We start from the raw sequence: 21,020 nt of genomic DNA on the forward strand, positions 1-21,020 counted from the left end.
TGAAATCAACTCTTGGTTTTGTATTGTTAAAGCTCAACCATCTTCTTTTATTAAACCCCAGCCTTGTATTATTAAAGCTTGGCTCATTTTATTAAAACTTGTCAAGCATGTTAAAACTTAACATTTTAAAAACCCATCGAGTATTGTTAAAGCTCAACACCCAAAAAGATTTTGGCCACTTTGACTCTTTTATTTTTCTTTTAAGAGGAACTACAAAAGCTCTGACTTTCCTACTGCACTTAAGGGGTATGTACACCTGAGACACAGTGTCTTACCGAACTCACTTTTAAAACCTTCTTTTCTCATCCTCCCACTCTATTTAAACAAAAATCACACAAGCATTTTCATAATAACAACAAACAGTAATAATAATATTTTTAAAGAGGTTCCTATGAAATACCATAGATGTGAGGGGTGCTTAAAACCTTCCCCTTGCATAACCAACCCCCGGTACCTAAATCTCAGATAAGTTTATTAGTTTTGATTTTAAAAACTTCTGTGAGTTTTATTCACTCTTTCTCCCATTTCCTTTGGAAACAATAAAGCGCAGTGACGACTCTATTTAACATATATGAGGTAAGTCAATCAATGACTTTGGTCTCACAAATTTCACCGCTACAGACGGGGAAAACCCGCTTTGACTGGGTTTGAATTTTCCGCGATTATAAAATATGGGGATGAGTCGGGTAATGGGGACACTAGTACCCACCTCGATCCCGTCCCCGAACCCCCCCTGTTTATTTCATTATGTACATTATTATTTATTTTTGATAATTTAGAATATTAAATATGTTGGCAATGTTTTGATTATTTGATATGTATTTATTATTTAAAATATTTTAAAAGTATGTATAAATTTTTTTGAGATTGTTTTATTTCATTATTTATAATTTAATTTGTTTTTAGAAAAAAATAAATAGTTCTATTAAAAAAACTATTTTACTAAATGGATGATGGCAGAGCGGGGATACCTGAACCCAAACCCAAACCCGTTTGGGACGAGCTTGGGTTTCAATTCTCCATCCCCGTTTAGGTTTGAAGCGGGAAACAAAGATTGTTTGAGGATTAAAATTTGGATTTGGGAGGTAAAAACCGCCGACCCGTCCTGTTGCCATGCCAATCTCGCCAACAATAATGAGATAAACGATTCAAATGAACCAACCAAATTTTATAGATAAAAGACCAAAGTCACAAATTAAAACAAAGGACAAAAATGCATTTAACCAAAAAAAAAAGGCTATTTGTCTTGACTTTTTTTAAAAATAATTTTGATAGTGTTACATAATTTTGTATAAAAATATTTGACAAAGAATTTTTTTATAGAAGCTTCAACTGTAAATTTGATTTGAATAGTTATTTTTAAAATATGATTTTAAATATTTTATTTATTTATGAAAAAAAATTTGGATATCAAAATTTCAAAAAATCACTTAATTTTTAAGCTATTTCAAATAAATTTTCATAAAAATTTTCATAAAAATCATTTTGGAAATACCACCAGTTTTTTAAAAAATTGAAATTTTAAGTAAGTTTTAGTCTTCAATAATATATTTAAGGTATAAGATATCAAAATGAATGTTTTATTTTAGAAAAAAAAACAAATATAAAAAAAGTTATAATATTTTAAAAAATAATTTTAAAAAATACAAAAAGAAAATCCATTTATTTAAAACCGAAAGAAGCTGGCCCTAAAATTAAACACCAAGAAGAAAACTACTCTGAGTCTCACGTGGAAGAAAAACACTATTCTCATTTTATTTCAGGTTAAAACGTCGTCGTTTGTAGGGTATTTTGTCTTCTTACTCTTTGCTTCCCGCTCCGCTTTCATCGTTCTGCTTCAGTCTGAACCAGAATTTGGGGTTTAGGGTTTTTCTCCCTCTTCTCTGCAATTCCAATCTCCATTCTTCCCTCACTTCTCTCCCTGTCTCTACACCGTAGTCGCAATGATGTACAATGACCCTCATAATCCTCAGCACCAGCACCCTTATCAACAACAGCAGCAACAACAGCAGCATTTTCACCATCCGCAGCCAGGCATGGAATTCCACCGTGGACCTCCTCCGCCAATGCCTCAGCAGCCTCCACCTATGATGCGGCAACCTTCCGCTTCTTCCACTAACATCGCCCCGGAGTTTCATCATCCAGGACCTGGAGGCCCCCCTGGTCCTCCTCCTCATTACGATGGTTCGATTTTTCTTCTTCTTGTTATTTTTTTATTATTACCAAGCCAATGAAATTGAATTGAATTGAATCAGTGTCTAATTTTGTGATTTTTTTACCCTAGTTGATGACCGGAGTGAGTAGTTAAATTTATTATGAACTTGATTTGTGGACAAAGAGTTTTCAATCGAATGGTTTTCAGTTAATTGGTAGTAAGGCGGATGGAGTATATGAGATGAAAATTCAGTAAGATTTTGATTCCTCAACATTTTAGAGGCGAGCTTTGTTTTGGGTAATGGACAAAGCACGGACACCTCTAAGAGTAGGCGTGTTGTGGTATCCGACACTTGTATGACATCCGTATGACACGTGTCACAAAAGTTTTACAAGTGTCGGAAAAGTCAAACAAAGGTTCCCCTAAAAAATGTTTAAAAAAATTGTTTTTTTTCTTCAACGCACCTTATACATTTTTTGGACAAATATCTTACACATCTAAAAAGATTAAACATGTACTGTAGCAATGTTATCAATGTAGAATTAAAGACATCAATTTGATTATAATATTTTTAACTTTTTAAATAATAGATGGATAAATGAATGTAAATTACTATCATATACATAGTCCTATGTTTTTAACATAATCGGTGTCGGAGTGTCTGTATTGTGTCTTGGTGTTTGTGTCGGAGTCTGTGCTTCGTAATGGTGTCCCGCAAAGGTTTTAGGTACGATGATGAAGGGAGTGTTGTCGTGCTTATGTTATATAAAAATTGGGTGATTGTACTAGAGAGATCCTTTAGGTGTAGTTTGTGATATTAATGATAACAAGTTGCTTATCAAAACACATGTAAATTATACTGGACAGAATATATGACCGTTGATGCTCTTTGGGGGAGTTAACTGGTTGAGAGTGGATTAGTGACAAGAGCAAAAGACTAATATCTCTGACGAGAATGCTGAGGTGGAACATTATAGGAAAAGATAAGATAAGAAACAAAATGGTGTTGGGGGATAAACCGGAGTAGCACATGCTGAGAAAGAGATAGTTTAAACGGCCTATAGATGGTTTAGTTGCGGTTGAAGATGACCACTAAGAGTGAGAAGTTTTAACTTTTGAAGCCCATTCTGCTAATGACACAGTTTGTTAAATGTTTGCCATAATTATTGTATTTGTTTTCGTAGGAGTCATGCTTATCAACCTTATTTTTTTTGGATAAAATAGTAATATGTTTTTGTATAGTCTTTTTCATATATGGTTATGAAGATTTTTTCCCAAGGCATTGAGTTGAATGGACATTACAGGCTAATTTGTTGAACTTTTGCTTTTAAAGTCGTATTTTTTTCCTCTCTTTGAGAGGATACCACAATTTGATTTTGCAACTCTTTCCCTTTCATTTATTCTTTTAATTCACAACAAAACTATCCTCTACTGCATGCATGAGATGAATCTTGAGATGTAGGAAAAACGTCTCTACCCTCAGATTTAGTTCAAGGCATCAATATTTAAATATCTTCTTCATTGTCTATAAGCTTAGCTAAATTTGTTGAATTTTTGGTTTGCGGTATTACAACTATCATAGTTGTAATTAAATAGAAAACGTTTTTATTTACAGTTCATAATGATATCCATGGGGCAAAAAGAATGAGAAAGCTCACTCAGAGGAAAGCAGTTGATTATACAAGTACAGTTGTGCGCTATATGCAAGTAATGATTACTGCTTTAATCATAAATCACAGTTAAGTTGGAAATCTGTGTGTATTCCTTCTTTAAATTCACGGGTAATCTAAATCTTCTTTCAGATACGTATGTCGCAGCGTGATTCAAGAGATAGGACAGTCCTGCAGTCTACGCCGGCCGCAGCACTTGATGTGAGTGAGCTTATTTTTTATGTTGTGTTTTCTATTTAGTAAGCGTCATGAACCAACTGCCCAAAACCTAAAGCTTCAAAATGAGTACTCATGAATGATTTTTATATTATATCTTTAACACTCCCTCTCACGCAAGTGTCCCTTGAGGGGTGGATAATGCAATGACCTGCCTATGTTTCACTGAAATTTAACTTTTCTAAAGAACGGGGGTGGCAAAGGTTGAGCAGGATACTGTTAGTCAATGAGACTCCGATACTATGTTAAGAATCAACTGTTCCAAAAGTTCAAGCACTTTGGAAGCTGATACATGAATGATTTTTTTAATTGTATCTTTAAGTTTAAATTTGAAAATGTAATATTCCTTTATTTCACAAACACAACTTGGTAATTTTTTGATAAATTTTTGTTGTAATGATCAACCTTTTCTTTAAATTATAATCTTGTGCTATTTTTCATGCAGATGTTGCCAGCAGCAGGCTATTCAGACAATCCATCCACAAGCTTTGCTGCTAAATTTGTTCATACATCTCTAAATAAAAATCGTTGTCCTATCAATCGTGTTCTTGTAAGTTATAATGTTATATCAAAGGTTGTGAACATGTGATTGACTTATATTTTGGGATAATTAGTTACATATTCTTCTTGATTTGTTCAAACACTTCTAAGCAGATGGTGTTCCGTATTTGATTTGATCTTATTATGCTTGGATAGAACATTATGATAGAACTTGATCATGTAGCCGGCCCCACTTATTCTGTTGTGTATACCAAAAAACTGATGCCGATTGTTTAGCACGTAAAAAAAATTGATATTCATTTGACTTGTTTCATTATTTCCTAACTTAGATTTATTGAAACAACATGATTTCCATTAATGCATTTGTTATAACAATTTACTTCAATTTTGTATTTTGTCAGTCACATTGAACTTCTCATTTCGAGTCTTAATAGATTTGAGTTATTTCACGTAGTTCTATTAGTTTTAGAGAATGACACGTTTGGTCAATCGGTTTACATTGCCCCTTGAAAACTAAACGTACTAGTCTATAATTCCATGCTGTGAAAACTGGTATGCATGCAATTTTTGTGTGTAAAATGCACACCCTTCTACTACATCATGAGAAAGAATTTGTCTTTGGAGATTGGTTCATGTGGATGTTCTTAAGAAGTTTGCTGACTTTGTGATGCTATCCCACTATTTATATTTCAAAAAAGTGGACTCCTACAGGTCGGCGTCTCATTACTGGCTCACAGACCGGAGAATTTACTCTTTGGAACGGACAGTCTTTTAATTTTGAAATGATACTTCAGGTACATAACTTTAATTATGGTCTTGATGTTACTACCATAGTCTTCAGCAACTAAAGAGTGTAAGAAGCCAACTTTGAATTCCAAACATGTGCAGGCTCATGATCAAGCCATCAGATCCATGGTCTGGAGTCACAATGACAACTGGATGGTCTCTGGTGATGACGGGGGAGCAATAAAGTAGATATTATACCATGTGATTTCTTTTAAGTTTCATATTGCGTATATTTTATTAGATTTTGTGTTTAAAGGCACAAATCTAATTATAAGTATTTATATTTATGGGTCAACTTTCTAGGTATTGGCAGAACAACATGAACAACGTTAAAGCCAACAAGTCTGCTCATAAAGAATCAGTCCGTGACTTGAGGTAGATTTTTTAATATTTTAAAAATATTATCTATAAAAATAAATTTTATAGCAAAGTGTGGAGGAAAGGTGCTGTAATTCTTTCATAAACAGTTTCTGTAGGACAGATTTGAAGTTCTGTTCGTGTTCTGATGATACCACTGTTAAAGTTTGGGATTTTGCACGCTGTCAAGAAGAGTGTTCATTAACCGGTAATGTGCTTTGAATGGACCAGATATGAGAATGGGTTTTCTGTCTCTAACCTGTACAGGGGGAAGGGTTTCCTGTCTCCTCTTATCTGTTCAGCTTTTTGTAAATAGTTAGATTTTTGTGCAAAAGTTTTGCATATTTCTATTTTCCATGATTATTCCTCTTGACTTTCATACTTTTACTTTTTATTTTAAAGCCAATCAATTTGTTATGACTATGCAAATTTCTTGTAAAATTAGTTCATAAATATAATTTTTTGAAGTCCTTGAATCTATATTCCCCATTTTTATGAACTAACCTTAGTTATTGTTGTGGCATTTGAACTCAGCCAGGCCATGGTTGGGATGTGAAGAGTGTTGACTGGCATCCAACAAAATCTCTATTAGTATCAGGTGTTTTAAATATTTGTTTATAAAATTTATTGTGTTTATGAGATTCAATAATGTGAAATAATTATCCAATGAGATTCTTACGATGTAGGTGGGAAAGACAATCTTGTGAAGCTTTGGGATGCTAAAAGTGGGAAAGAGCTTTGCTCATTGTAAGTATTAACTTAAGATCTGATGTCTATGTGTAATATGTTGTGTTTATATATTCATATTCTTATCTTATCTTGCAGTCATGGCCATAAAAACACCGTGCTTTGTGCTAAATGGAATCAAAATGGAAACTGGGTGTTAACGGCTTCTAAAGATCAAATAATAAAGGTTGGTAACTGTGTCATCTTTTCATACTGCCACCTTCAGTTTTTTGCTCATCATTCCCATTCTCTGTCCTGTTCTTTGACATTTGTGTCTGGCTTATTTTAGTTTATTTTGGATGATTATCTAACCTTGTAGAAATTAAGTTAGTTTTTACTACCAATTAATCTCACCTTGTCAGTTTTTTGTACTTTTGTCCTTTGATTTTATTACCGTGCTGTTTATTTCAATGTTTATTTTGCCAATATCCCCTTCTTCCTTTTTGTTCTCTAACCGAATCCTGTTTGTTATGCATTCCTCTCCCAGAGTTACTAACTGTCATATGTACTATATGGATTTGCAGCTTTATGACATAAGGGCAATGAAAGAGCTTGAATCATTCCGTGGACACCGGAAGGATGTTACTAGTAAGTGACATGTTTTTTTTCTTTGAATAAGAACAGAACAGTTTCTTTATACAAGATGTATAAGCTCATCAAATAATTCAGTAACCCTGGTTATGTCTTTTTTAAACCTGGGTGAGAAAAAAATTAATTGTAACAGGAATGGTATTCTTGAATTTTAATAAATGTCTGATGTTATTTTAGCTGAGCCTAGGTTTGAAAATTTGGACTTATGCCATAATACTTGGTGACAGAGTGCTACTAGTAGTAAAACTGAAATTTAGTCTGAATGATGTTTGACATGCAATTTGCCTGAAGCTAGGTTAAGTTTTGATTTGAAGGAGTTGATTAGTTTTATTGCTTTTAGTTGCTGGAGACTTCAATTCAACCTGCATTATTATGAATTGGTGTTCCTATTGATATTTGGAAAGAGTGATTTCAATTCAACGCTAGCTTCATCTTAATTGTATTATGTTTTTTTTTTTTCTGATTAATTTCCTAGCAAGTTATGGCTTTCATCAATTTACCATGTATTTGGTACTACACTGGGTAAAAATGTACCGTGCCCCATCCAGTTGAAGCATCAGTACATAGCTTCAAAGCTACTTTACAATGACACTGGATTCTATGAAATTCAAACACATTTTTTTTGGTCTAGTTCTAGTAGTCTAATGACCAAAATTTCACCCCTTAAAGGTGAATAGTTGGGATGTCTCGGGTTTGAACATACAATTTCAAAATCATTAATTGACAATGACCCTACAATTCAGTGATTAAATTGGTGATTCACTTCAATATGTTTTGTTGGGCTATTAGGTAGTGTAACATTGCTAGTATTGTGGGGAAAAAATTGCCATTTTCTATAATCCTTCTGCAAGTATGAGTGGAATGTGAATTTTATGACTGACTCCTGAATCTTTTGTTAGCTTTGGCTTGGCATCCATTCCATGAAGAGTACTTTGTTAGTGGGAGTTATGATGGTTCCATCTTCCATTGGCTTGTTGGGTAAATTCGTTTCCTCACTTACATTGCTGTCTTTCTTTTTCTCTTCGTAGTTCTTATTCCTACTATCTTTAGCACAAGTGAGTTGAATTTTCTTAATACTCTTTCCAAAATATTTGAGTATTATTAATTTTGAGTGTTTTTTTGCCTGTATATACATATGTTACGAGAATGCTTCCATAGTGTAGGTTTACAAGTAAATCGTTCTTCCCTTTTCCAGTCAGTATCATCGCCAAGATATTAAAGTAGACATATATTCTTAGTTTCCTCTTTGAATTTGTTTAAGCTATATTTATAAATTTGATTACTTGTATTTATACTTTGTAGTTACTTGCTTAAATGATTTTTTCTCACATATAGTTAGCTTATTTGGTACGTGTTGCTTTTTGTGATCATTAAATTTTTATGTAATTTGCAGGCATGATACTCCACAAATTGAAATTTGCAATGCTCATGATAATAGTGTGTGGGATCTTGCTTGGCATCCTATTGGATACCTTCTTTGCAGGTGAACAAACTTTTGCTGCTTAGTCCATAGTCCTATGCTTGTTTCTTTCCACTTTCCATATGTTTTTAGCTTTGTTATGCTTCTTATCGATGGCTATTGAAGAAACTGACCGTGAATAAATTTTTTTGAAAAGAAATGGAAGGAATATGTTAAAGAGTTCCACATCGGACAATGTATTGTCCGACGTGGGACTCTTTAACACTACTAAATCACTATTCAATTATTCATTCATTTGTTTTCATTATTCTGAAATTTCATGCAAACAAATAACTGACAATCCATGATTAATTGAATTTTTCTATACATGGTGCGAATGATAAACTTCATTTCCTACATGAAGTTATTTGTTGGTGTAAGTCTCCATGTTTGATATTGGCGTCATTTGATCCTGTCTCGAATAAAAAACACATAAATAAGCAGAAAATTTATAAATATCTAGAACAAGTTGCAAACCATTGAATAGAGATTATAAAATTGGACACACTATAACATGTTAAAAGGCGTCCATTCCCACTAAAAATGTGAACAACCTCTGTCAGACCAACTTTTTTTATTGAACACACAAATTGGGTGTCTTGCACTGCATTGTCTGATTCAAGACACTTAAAACCAGCTGTGTCCATGTTTCACAGTCAATTGCTCTCAGTTATGAAATGACGCATGACTTGTGATTTTGTTTTCTGAGACTTGTGATTAATTTGTCAATTCCTATTCATATTTTATACATTGAACACTACATATTTTATATGGCACATTTCAATGTAATTTTCAATTTGTCCTTGGATCTTCCAATTTGATGATTTGCAATTAAAAGTTAGCTTGCAATTCATGATTTGACACCTTAGTAACCTAGTTAATTAATCTATAGATATGTGAAAAAAGTAATAACCAACTTCAAGTTGTATGTCATGACATTAGTATTTTCTCATGCAGCGGTAGCAGCGATCATACAACAAAGTTTTGGTGCAGAAACAGGCCAGGAGACAGTACTCGTGATAGATATACCAATGGCATGCAAGGTATGTTTTGTTCCAATCAAGGCAAATTATGCAGTATGCTCCTTCCTATCTTCAGTTTAAAATCTAAATCTTCTACTGTCAAGGAAAAGGATGCAGTATGCTACCTTCGGTCTTTAGTTTAAAATCCAAATTTTCTACTGTTAATTATTTTCACCTAACTGTTGGACTTTATAGTTAGTGGGCTTAGGTTGCTTTCCTTGTTCAACATTTCCGGATTATTAGCCTTATATGGTAGAAAGAGAATGTGTATGTGCGTGTGTGTGAGAGAGATTGATTGAACGGAGTCTTAAGCCTTAAGCCTTAAGGCATGATTATCAAAATTTTAGAATACAATACATAATATATATAGGCGAGTCCCAAGTCAACAGAACCTGCTGGTCTGATACATTTAGTTACAACTTCCTAAAAGTTAAGATGACTACCAGCTGTACATTCACTTCACATTATGTAGCAGTTAAGCTAACTCCCAACCGTTCGTTCTGTTTGTAAAAGTATGTAGCAGTATGTATCTGTGTTACTCGAAGCTATACTCCAACATGGATAATGCATATCCATACAAGTGCACTCTTTCAATATTAAATTATTCTTTAAACTTGAACTAGAGTTTGTAATATTTGAAGGTTCCTTTGCTGTAGGCTGAACAGAATTTGGATGGTAATTCTTTGATTAGAAACATTGCCTATCACAAAAGCAATTAATAAATCATCTGACATTAGTTTGAATATGTTCATCTGTCAGGATATCCTGAGCAAAATCCTGTTGCTGGTCGCGTGGGTGGTAATTTTGCAATACCTGAAGGCCCAACAACTCCAGGGCCATTTGCCCCTGGGCTGACTCGAAATGAAGGTACCATTCCTGGTGTTGGAGTTGCAATGCCCCTGTCTATTCCTTCTCTTGATGGGCCTCAAGGGGAGCAAAAACAGCCCCATCCTGGTTCAATGGGTGCTCCTCCTCTTCCCCCAGGTCCACATCCCTCTCTTCTTAACCCCAACCAGCAACAACCATTCCAACAAAATCCACAGCAGATTCCACAACATCAGCACCAGGCACTATCACAACAGATGGGTCCTTTGCCAATGCCTCCAAATATGCCACAGCTACAGCACCCTTCCCATTCTCCCATGGTTCCCCACCAACATTTGCCCCGCCCTCCCCCCCAAATGCCACATGGAATGCCAGGATCTTTACCAGTGCCTACATCTCATCCAATGTCAATCCCAGGACCTATGGTATGTGTCCAAAGTTCTTTTCTTTTGTTCTGATTTAATATTTATCAACATACTAAAGTTATCTGGAAGTAGTTCCTATCTCAAGTGTTAGATTGTTTAAGTATTGTAATTTGTATTGGTGGAGAGCTATGGGGGTCTAGATATTGGGTGTTTCGTTTGATCTTTTTTTGCAGGATTAGTGTGATATGCTGCATATTTGGACAGTATCTGATAGACGTAACTGGAAATCATTTGGAAGGAAGTTAGAGAACATCTATGTGCTAGGCCATTGCTAATGATTAAGATGCTTTAATTTCTCCTTATTTTTGCATCTCTTAGTGTTTTTTGGCCTCTCTTAGGCTTTAAGCCAACAAAGTTGAGCTTGTGGCTTTCTTTTAAATATAACTGGAATGACTTATCTTACATATTGAGCAGATGCGTGCTCTTTATGCAATTGAAAAATGTCAGCCATATCTTTCTGTAATTAGTGTCTCATGTTTTATAATTACGCCGCAACTAATTCACGCCTTTATGATTGAATTTAATAAGTTTTTGCCTAAGAGGGTTGCTGTATAATGCATGCCAGTCAAATAACTATAATATAGTTAAGATGATAACTCTCTTATTTGGCAGTCCAGTACACAGACAATCTAAACATATATTTCAACGGATTTTTTTTGAAGCATTTCTATGTAATGCTGGTAGATTTGGGAGATTTTATAAAAGGACACGCAAGAGAGAGAAGAAAATAACAGCTGGCATATAAGACAAAAACTGTGAGGACAGCACATGGGCAGGGCTAGGTGTCCAGCTGTGATTGGACAAACTGGTCTCAGGTTTTAGAATAAATAGCAGCAATCATTAGTGAGTCAGTATGTCAGAATTCAGTACTAAATTCTAGGAGAGATAGGCCTCTCGAAGCTGCCTAGCTAGGGTTAATTCCTTTTCTATTTCTATTTTCAGTCTTAGTACTTGTACTCTACTAGATCCCATTTGAACTCTAGTAGGAAGTTGCTGAAATAATCAAATCTTTCCTATATTCTTCTGTTTTTTTCTGTTGCTTACACTGTTTATATCAAATTGAACCTATCAATTTGGTATCTAGAGCCTTGGTTCGAAGAACACAGTGGATGATGGTTACTCGTAGCGCAATGGAAAACAGAGTCGACTCAGTAGAGCAAAGGATGAACACTTTCGAAGGAACGTTGGAACAGATTCGCTTGATGGTGTTGGAACAACAAGCGAGACCGCACGTTACAGCTGAGCAAATCCGCCAGATAATCTTGGAACAACCACGGCGAAACCATGGAAGGAACGGACGTCCACAAAGGGGTGGGTACGATGACGAAGAGGAAGAAGAGAGCGACAGGAGCTCCCTCTCACGCGAATCGCAACACCGTTACCGGCGAAACAGAGGTGAGGGTCGTCCACGATTCTTTGGAAGTCGTAGAAGGCTGGAGATTCCGCTGTTCAAAGGAGAGGATGCTTATGGTTGGCTGGTGAAGATAGAACGATACTTCCAGTTGAACGAAGTTAGGACAAAGGACAAACTGGATGTAGCAATGCTGGCCATGGAAGATAGGGCATTAAATTGGTACCAGTGGTGGGAAGAACAAACAACTTTGAAAACGTGGGAAGAATTCAAGATAGCCGTGATGAGACGTTTTCAACCAGGGTTACTGCACAACCCTCTGGGACCATTACTGAGTCTGAAACAAAAAGGCTCAGTAGGGGAGTATAGAGAGAAATTTGAGATGATGGTGGCACCTTTGAGGAGGGAGGAACGAATCATGCTAGACTCCATTTTTCTAAATGGACTCAAAGATGAAATCCAGGCTGAGTTGAAGCTCCATGAAAGCCAGGACCTAGCTGAGTTGATGGACAGAGCCCTATTGATTGAGGAGAAAAATGAAGTAGTCACCAAGAAGGGTAGCTCGTGGAAAGATAGAGGAGGCACTTTCAGACTAAAGGATCCTGCAGAGGCTAGAGGATCTAAGAAGGAAAGTGAAAGAAATCAAGGAGGAGGTGACAAGGGAAAGGGTAGGAGGTTGGATCCTGCAGAGTTGGAGGAAAGAAGCAAGAAAGGGCTTTGTTTCAAATGTGGAGACAAGTGGAACAGGGAACATGTTTGTAAATTCAAACATATGAGTCTGAAATTATGTGAAGATAGTAGTGGGGAAGAGGCAGAAGAGGAGCTGTTAGGGGAAACTCAATTGACAGTAGCAGAGAAGGTAGAGGAACTGCAAACCTTGCAACTGTCTATGCAGAGTAGGGATGGCTTTACCTCTAACAAGTCTTTCAAAGTGTGTGTGGAAGTGAAGGGGAAGAAGCTGCTAACTTTAATAGATTCAGGTGCTACCAGCAATTTTATTGATTCAAAAGTAGCAGCAGAGCTAGATGTAAGAATGGTGGAGACTCCTACTTATGTGATTGAAGTAGGAAATGGAGAAAAGGTGAGAAATCAAGGAGTGTGTGAAGGGCTGGAATTCAATGTGCAGGGAGTGAATTTCAGTCAGCATTTTTTCTTGATGGAGTTAGGAGGTACTGAATTAGTGTTAGGCATGGATTGGCTAGCTAGTTTGGGGAAGATTGAGGCCAATTTTGGAGAGTTGAGTTTGAAATGGGGGAAGAAGGGTCAGACCTATGAAATCAAGGGAGATCCTGCCTTATGTGTAAGACAGTCTACTTGGAAGGCTATGGTAAAAAATTTAATGGATGAGGGTGTTGGGTTCTATGTGCAATCCATGGAATTGGGAGCAGAAAGTGAAACAGGGGGCCAGGAAGAATGGGAGGAATTATTAAAGCCTTATGAGGTGATGTTTAATTTACCATCAAGTTTGCCACCTATGAGAGCCCATGACCATGCTATTAGATTGAAACCTGATGCTGCCATTCCAAATTTGAGACCATACAGGTATCCATTCTATCAAAAGAATGAAATTGAGAGGATAGTAAAGGATATGCTACAAGCTGGAATTGTGAGGCACAACACTAGTCCCTTTTCAAGCCCTGTGTTACTAGTAAAGAAAAAAGATGGAGGATGGAGGTTCTGCACTGACTATAGAGCTTTGAACAAAGTAACAATTCCCAACAAGTTTCCCATACCAGTCATTGAGGAATTATTGGATGAACTGGGAGGAGCTATGATTTTCTCAAAGCTGGACTTAAAAGCTGGATACCATCAGATTAGGATGAAGGAAGAGGATATATCCAAGACTGGTTTTAGGACACATGAAGGGCATTATGAATATTTAGTAATGCCCTTTGGATTGACCAATGCTCCCTCAACTTTCCAAGCATTGATGAATGAAGTATTAAGGCCATACTTAAGGAAGTTTTGCTTAGTTTTTTTGATGACATCCTGATTTACAGTAAAAGCAGAGAGGAGCATAAAAAACATGTGAAGCTGGTGATGATTCTGCTCCAGGAACAGCAACTGTATGCTAACAGGAAAAAGTGTTCTTTTGGTCAGCTGGAAATTGAATACTTGGGACACATTATCTCAGGAGAAGGGGTATCAGCTGATCCAAAGAAAATTGAAGACATGCTGAAATGGCCAGCTCCCAAGGATCTAAAAGGGCTGAGAGGTTTTTTGGGACTGACTGGCTATTACAGGAAGTTTGTTAGAAATTATGGGAAAACTGCTTGGCCACTAACTCAATTGCTAAAGAAAGACTGTTTCTTGTGGAGCAGGGATGCTCAATTGGCTTTTGAGGCTCTGAAGGTAGCCATGACAACTGTTCCAGTCTTGGCATTACCTGATTTTGAGAAGGAGTTTGTGCTGGAAACAGATGCATCAGGGAAAGGGATTGGAGCTGTCCTTATGCAAGGAGGAAGACCAATCTCTTATATGAGTCAGACCCTGTCAGATAGGGCACAACAAAAGTCTGTGTATGAAAGAGAGTTGATGGCAATTGTGGTTGCAATTCAGAAGTGGAGGCCTTATTTATTGGGAAGGCATTTCAAGGTGCACACTGACCAAAAGAGCTTGAAGTTCATCACTGAGCAGAAGATTATGGGGGAGGAGCATCAAAAATGGCTATCAAAATTATTAGGGTTTGACAGGACAATCTCCCAGGATTGATTGGATTTTGAAGGAATTTCATGACACAACCTCCCTCCCTTTAACATGTTTGACAGGAAGGAAAATAATGCAGCAGATTCCTTGTCAAGACAGATGGAATATGCTAGCATTACTACCATCCAATGTGAAGCATGGGAAGGGTTAGAGGAAGAAGTTCAGAAGGATGAAAAGCTTAAATCTATAGTGCAGGCAGTGCTGACTGACCCTTCCAGTCAAGGAGGGTTTAAATTAAAGGGAGGGAGGTTGTATCATGAAGGCAGAATTGTGATTCCAAGACAATCTCCCAGGATTGATTGGATTTTGAAGGAATTTCATGACACTGCAATAGGAGGACACTCGGGTTATTTGAGAACTTACAAGAGAATAGCCAGTGTGGTGTATTGGGAGGGAATGAGGAAGAAAATACAAGAGTATGTTCAAGCTTGTGAAATCTGCCAAAGGAACAAATATCAAACCCTGAGCCCTGGGAGATTATTGCAGCCCTTGCCTATTCCCACTCAAACATGGAATGACATTTCCATGGACTTCATTGGAGGCTTACCAAGAACTCTTGGAGTAGACACAGTCATGGTAGTGGTTGACAGATTGACAAAGTATGCACATTTCATACCTGTCAGTCATCCTTACACAGCTAAGGAAATTGCAGAGGTGTTCATAAGGGATGTGGTCAGATTACATGGGTTTCCCAGCTCCATAGTTTCTGACAGAGATAAGGTGTTTTTGAGTCATTTTTGGTCTGAGTTGTTTAAACAAGCAGGAACAAAACTAAAGTATAGCAGTGCATACCATCCCCAGTCTGATGGGCAAACAGAGGTAGTAAATAGGTGTCTTGAGGCCTATTTGAGATGTGTGACTGGGTTAAAACCAAAACAGTGGCCAAAATGGCTGGCTTGGGCTGAATATTGGTATAATACCCACTATCATGCTTCCTTGAAAACCACTCCTTTTGAGGCCTTGTATGGGAGAACCCCTCCTGTGTTAGTAAGAGGGGACATTCCTTCATCAGCAGTAGATGAAGTGAACAGGTTGACTGCTGAAAGAAATGTGGTTTTAAAGGAGTTGCAGGAACAGTTACTTAGAGCTCAAGATATTATGAGGAGCCAAGCAAACAAACATAGAAGGGCTGTGGAGTATGATGTAGGAGATAAAGTGTATCTGAAAATCCAGCCTTATAAAATGAGGAAATTGGCTAAGAGGTTGAATCAAAAATTGAGCCCAAGGTACTATGGTCCCTATGAAATAATTCAGAAGATTGGTGCAGTAGCTTATAAGTTAAAGCTACCAAAGGACACTAAAGTGCACCCTGTGTTCCATGCATCATTGCTCAAAAAGGCTGTATCCCCTTCTGTGGCCACACAACCTTTACCCTTATGCATCAATGAGGAGTGGCATTTAGAACCAACTCCTGAGAGGATTCTGGAACAGAGGCAGAATGAACAGGGAGGATTGGAAGTCTTGGTGCAGTGGAAGGAGTTACCTGAGTTTGAAAACTCTTGGGAAAGTATAGACAAACTGAAGGCAGAATTTCTCCTTGAGGTCAAGGAGAATTTTGAAGGGGGAAGAATTGGTAGATTTGGGAGATTTTATAAAAGGACACGCAAGAGAGAGAAGAAAATAACAGCTGGCATATAAGACAAAAACTGTTAGGACAGCACATGGGCAGGGCTAGGTGTCCAGCTGTGATTGGACAAACTGGTCCCAGGTTTTAGAATAAATAGCAGCAATCATTAGTGAGTCAGTATGTCAGAATTCAGTACTAAATTCTAGGAGAGATAGGCCTCTCGAAGCTGCCTAGCTAGGGTTAATTCCTTTTCTATTTCTATTTTCAGTCTTAGTACCTGTACTCTACTAGATCCCATTTGAACTCTAGTAGGAAGTTGCTGAAATAATCAAATCTTTCCTATATTCTTCTGTTTTTTTCTGTTGCTTACACTGTTTATATCAAATTGAACCTATCAATGGTCATTTAATAGAATTCAAATAAATTTTTTTGTCCCTCAGGGGATGCAAGGTGGAATGAATCAGATGGGTCCTCCAATGCCACAAGGTCATTATGTGGGCATGAATCAAATGCAGAGTGGAGGGCCACCTCTTGGTGGTTTCCCAAACAATATGCAAGGGCCATCAAATACGAGTTATCCTCAAGGTGCTCCATTTAACAGACCACAAGGTGGACAAATGCCCATGATGCAAGGGTATAACCCTTACCAGGTAAGATAGTATGTTGGTTCATAAACTGCTTATTTTCACATTATGCTTCTAACTTGCAAGTACAAGTCAAAACTTATTTTTGTTGTGATCCTCTTCTTTCTCCTTAAACTGTCTTTTGGTTTCTCAACAGAAATTAAACATCAACTTTTAATGTCTAAAAAAAAACTTATTTTAACTTTTAAAAAAAAGAAATTTCACAAGAGATATAACTTGGGACAGCTGTGCAGATAGGAGTATGCATTTATATTTGGTTCCACGTTTTCATAAAGCTTATTCATGACTTATCCCTTTCATTTTGTTTATGTTTTGCCCCTGAAATGAATATTTGTATGTTGTCAAATAGTCAAAAAGCACCAAGAAATGGATATTATACTTTATGATCTCAGGTAGTATATATTTTACCGAAAGTTAGATAATTGATGGCCGTCGATCTTGTGCGTTAACTTGGAGAATTGGATGAGTTTTACCATTCCTTGTAAGTAAATCTAGTTAATTTGCTTGAAAACGTACTGTGCAATAAACTCGGGTAGACTCTTCAAACTCAGCCAGCCTAGTGAGTCTTGGACAAACCCAATGATTTGAATCAGAACGTGCTCAAAACATCCACAATTTATATTTTACGGCCTACACTCAAGTTTTTCAGGAACAGACCATTTCATACTCGTGTTAAGATATAAGAGTCCCACATTAGATGAGATAATGTTTATAAGTGGCGGCATTCATCGCATTACAAGCCGGTTCTATAGGGTTGAGTTAGATCCAATCCAAATTCTAAGATGGTATCCAAGTTTATTTAAAATCTGTTGGGCCACCTGCCATAATACTAGGTTACCACTATCGGGTCACGTTCTAGATGTCCAATGAATCAAAGTCCAGGATTGAATAGATTTCATCTCTAATTTGGAGTAGCTCTGTATAGCACGAAGCTCCAACTCCATCTATGTATTTGTTACCTGTCATTATGTAACTCTGTTATAAATGGATCAATAATGTTTTCACCATTTTAGAAGTTTGGAATAAGTCCAACTTACACCAGGTGTTTTATTTCATTGTTCACCATTTTGTTCCTGCATGTTAAGAGTCCCACATCAGACAAATTGGGCCCGTTTGTTCTAGCTTTTTTTAAAAATGATTTTTATAGTGTTACCAAATTTTATGAAAAAAAATTTTACAAAGAAACTTTTTAAAAAAGCTTCAAATAAAATTTTTGTTTGAATAGTTATTCTTAAAATGTGATTTTAGGTATTTCATCTATTTATGGGAAAAAAATTTGGATATCAAAATTTCAAAAAATCATTTAATTTTGAAGCTATTTCAAATAGATTTTCATAAAAATCATTTTTGAAATACAACTTTTTGAAAAAATTATGATTTTGATTAAGTTTTGGTCTTCAATTATGTATGTTTATGTTATAGGATGTCAAATTAAGTGTTTCATTTTAGAAAAAACGAATATTAAAAAACTTGTAATATTTTGAAAAACGGTTTTAAAAAATCTATTTTCAAAAATACAAAGAAAAAATCCATTTTTTTAAAGCTGAAACAAACTGGCCCAATATATGGCAGAACATGTCCTTATAAGTGGAAGCAATTCTCACCCTACATCCCGGTTTTGTAAGATTGAGTTAGGCCCAAACCACACTTTCTTAACATGGTATCAGAGCCGGATTAAGGACTTCAATGTGGCCATTTGACCCAGGTCCACGCTAGGCGTGAGGGTGGGTGTTGAAGTTTTGTTGGAGTTGTTTGAAGTCTCTCATTATTGTTTCCGGTCTGTTGATTGTATAAATATGCGAGGGCAACCTCGCCCTTTGAGTAAGCTTTTGGGGTTGAGATCCAAACATATTTAACACTGCATATCACCTTTGTCAATATTATAGAGAGTTGGGGTAACACTTAAAGTAGAAAAAATGATGGAAATTAGACTTAGGTGGTTTGGACATGGAGAGAGAAGACTTGCAAATTCGCTAGTAGTAAGAGTTAGATTAAATGAAAGATAGTCAAATTGTTAGAGGCAGAGGATGATTTAGAAAATCTGTAAGTGAAAGCAATAAAGCCATCATCATGCTCTTTGACAGTTATAAAGACAATCAAGACCACAATCCCGTGACTCATTTGTTGGCCCATCTTTGTTCTAACGATGTCAAAGTAGCTATTGCAACTGGATAATATCAAGTTTCATACATTCACATTACTATTAAGAAACGTCCGAAGACATTTTGTAACTTGGAAAAGTCTCCCACATTAAAAAGATTGTAGTACTATACCAGATCTAAGGAATTATTCTGATCTGGACATAGTTTGTTGATGTTTTAGTTTACTTTCAAATGATTTTCCAAAGGTATGATTACGAGTTGGTTTTTAGAGGATATTGGAGAGAATATTTTTGTAAGGGTACATTTATATTTTGATATAAATTTAATATTTTAATTTTTGTTTTGAAAAAATATGATATTATATGCTCACTTATCATGTGTTTTAAAATATCAAATAGTATATATCAAAATATTGATATAACCTTCCAAACTATTGAAACCTAACTCTCAAACTCTGTTATCACGATGGTATCCTAATTGGTAATGTGCTGCTGATTATTCTATTACATGATCATATTTTTGGTTTCATGATTGATTGATTTGTTGTTGGAAATTAAACGGCACTTACTCTTTGTTTTACTCATTACTGCAGTCTGGAAATCAAACAGGGATGCCACCAAATGCACAACCAGGAGGGCCACACTCTCAAATGCCTCAATAAATCAAGGAAATTGCTTTCTTTGTAGTTGCCATTTAAGCTCGTGTAGTTTCCCTGTTTTTAAAACTTCTTAATTTGCTTTGGAAATTTTGGTCACAAGAAATTTTCTTCTTGTGATGCCAATTATTTGTAATGTTCCCTTTGGATGTAATTTATACTTAGTTCAGGTTCATAGTGATCTAGACTTAATTTATACTTTCCATTGTTTAAGTTTTATCGTTTAATTCTATATCTGCATTTGTAAAAAAGAAAGTTGAAATTACTTCATAGGTCCTTTAACTTGATCTCCATATTCAACCTTGATTTGTTTTTTCAATTGGTCAAACACCTGATTAAACCTTGTTTTTTAAATTGCTTCTTGCGTGTTTGTCATATTCATCGTGAGTCAAACATTTGTACATATGCACTTGCTAATATATGATGCGATCTAGATCCTAATTCGATGTTTTATGAGTGAGTTTATGTTTAAATTGTTTTTTTTTTAGTTGACTGTATTTCAAGATTGTTAAAATCTCGATTTAAAATTTAAATTCTATAGATTTTACGTTTCTAGGTCAGCATTTTGTGATAAATTGCAGGTAATTTTTTTTAATGTAAAATCGTATTCCGGAATGATTTTAAGTGATTCAAATCTTTCTGAAATTAGTGAAATCATGTAAAATTGTTGGATTTTACTCTTGGATCTGATTTTACTTTTTTGGGGTCAAAATTTATATAAATCACATTTTATATTTTGCCCCATAAAATTTTCTCTATGGATTTTTAATTTTATTCAGATTTATATCTTGGTTATAATATTAAAGAATCTTTAACATTTAAAGATGGATTTAATCAAGTTGAATATGAATGTTCGAATGAAGATGATGTTGTAGAAGGATTGAATTTTTGATTAAGTTGAAGATGAAGATGAAAAGATTTGTTTTTTTAAATTTGAAAAACTTATAAAACTATTGTTTTTTTAATAATCTTTTAGATGTTACATTTTATAATTTGTTGGACAATTTATGTAGTTTGATACAAGTATGTGAATATTACACTTTATTATGATGATGTATTATATTTTTGTTTTATAATTAAGTTAAAATTTTAAATAATTAATGCATTTAGATTTTACGTTTTGATTTTATCTAGATAAAATGAGTCAAGATAAAAACTCGATTATGACAACCTTGCTGTATTTGAGTCTTTGTTTCTAGGTTTATTGCCATGTAATTTTTTCTTTAGATTTCGACCATCTTTTATTTTAAAAAGCAAAAATT

General features: G+C 35.6%; 1 protein-coding gene across 1 annotated transcript; it reads left to right on the top strand.

The window, feature by feature from the left end:
- Positions 1-1,716: 1,716 nt before the first annotated feature.
- Positions 1,717-19,954, top strand: LOC131616751 (flowering time control protein FY-like). The gene is made up of 18 exons (XM_058888184.1): positions 1,717-2,184; positions 3,771-3,862; positions 3,958-4,026; positions 4,487-4,591; positions 5,241-5,336; positions 5,431-5,513; positions 5,632-5,703; positions 5,796-5,893; positions 6,224-6,283; positions 6,372-6,432; positions 6,511-6,598; positions 6,936-6,999; positions 7,902-7,980; positions 8,396-8,485; positions 9,419-9,504; positions 10,243-10,733; positions 16,798-17,007; positions 19,696-19,954. Exons 1-18 carry the CDS (start codon positions 1,944-1,946, stop codon positions 19,762-19,764), a joined length of 2,154 nt encoding a protein of 717 aa, XP_058744167.1. The 5' UTR covers positions 1,717-1,943; the 3' UTR covers positions 19,765-19,954.
- The last annotated feature ends 1,066 nt before the right edge of the window (positions 19,955-21,020 follow it).

Source organism: Vicia villosa, linkage group LG7 (genome assembly GCF_029867415.1).
Source record: "Vicia villosa cultivar HV-30 ecotype Madison, WI linkage group LG7, Vvil1.0, whole genome shotgun sequence".
NCBI lineage: Eukaryota > Viridiplantae > Streptophyta > Magnoliopsida > Fabales > Fabaceae > Vicia > Vicia villosa.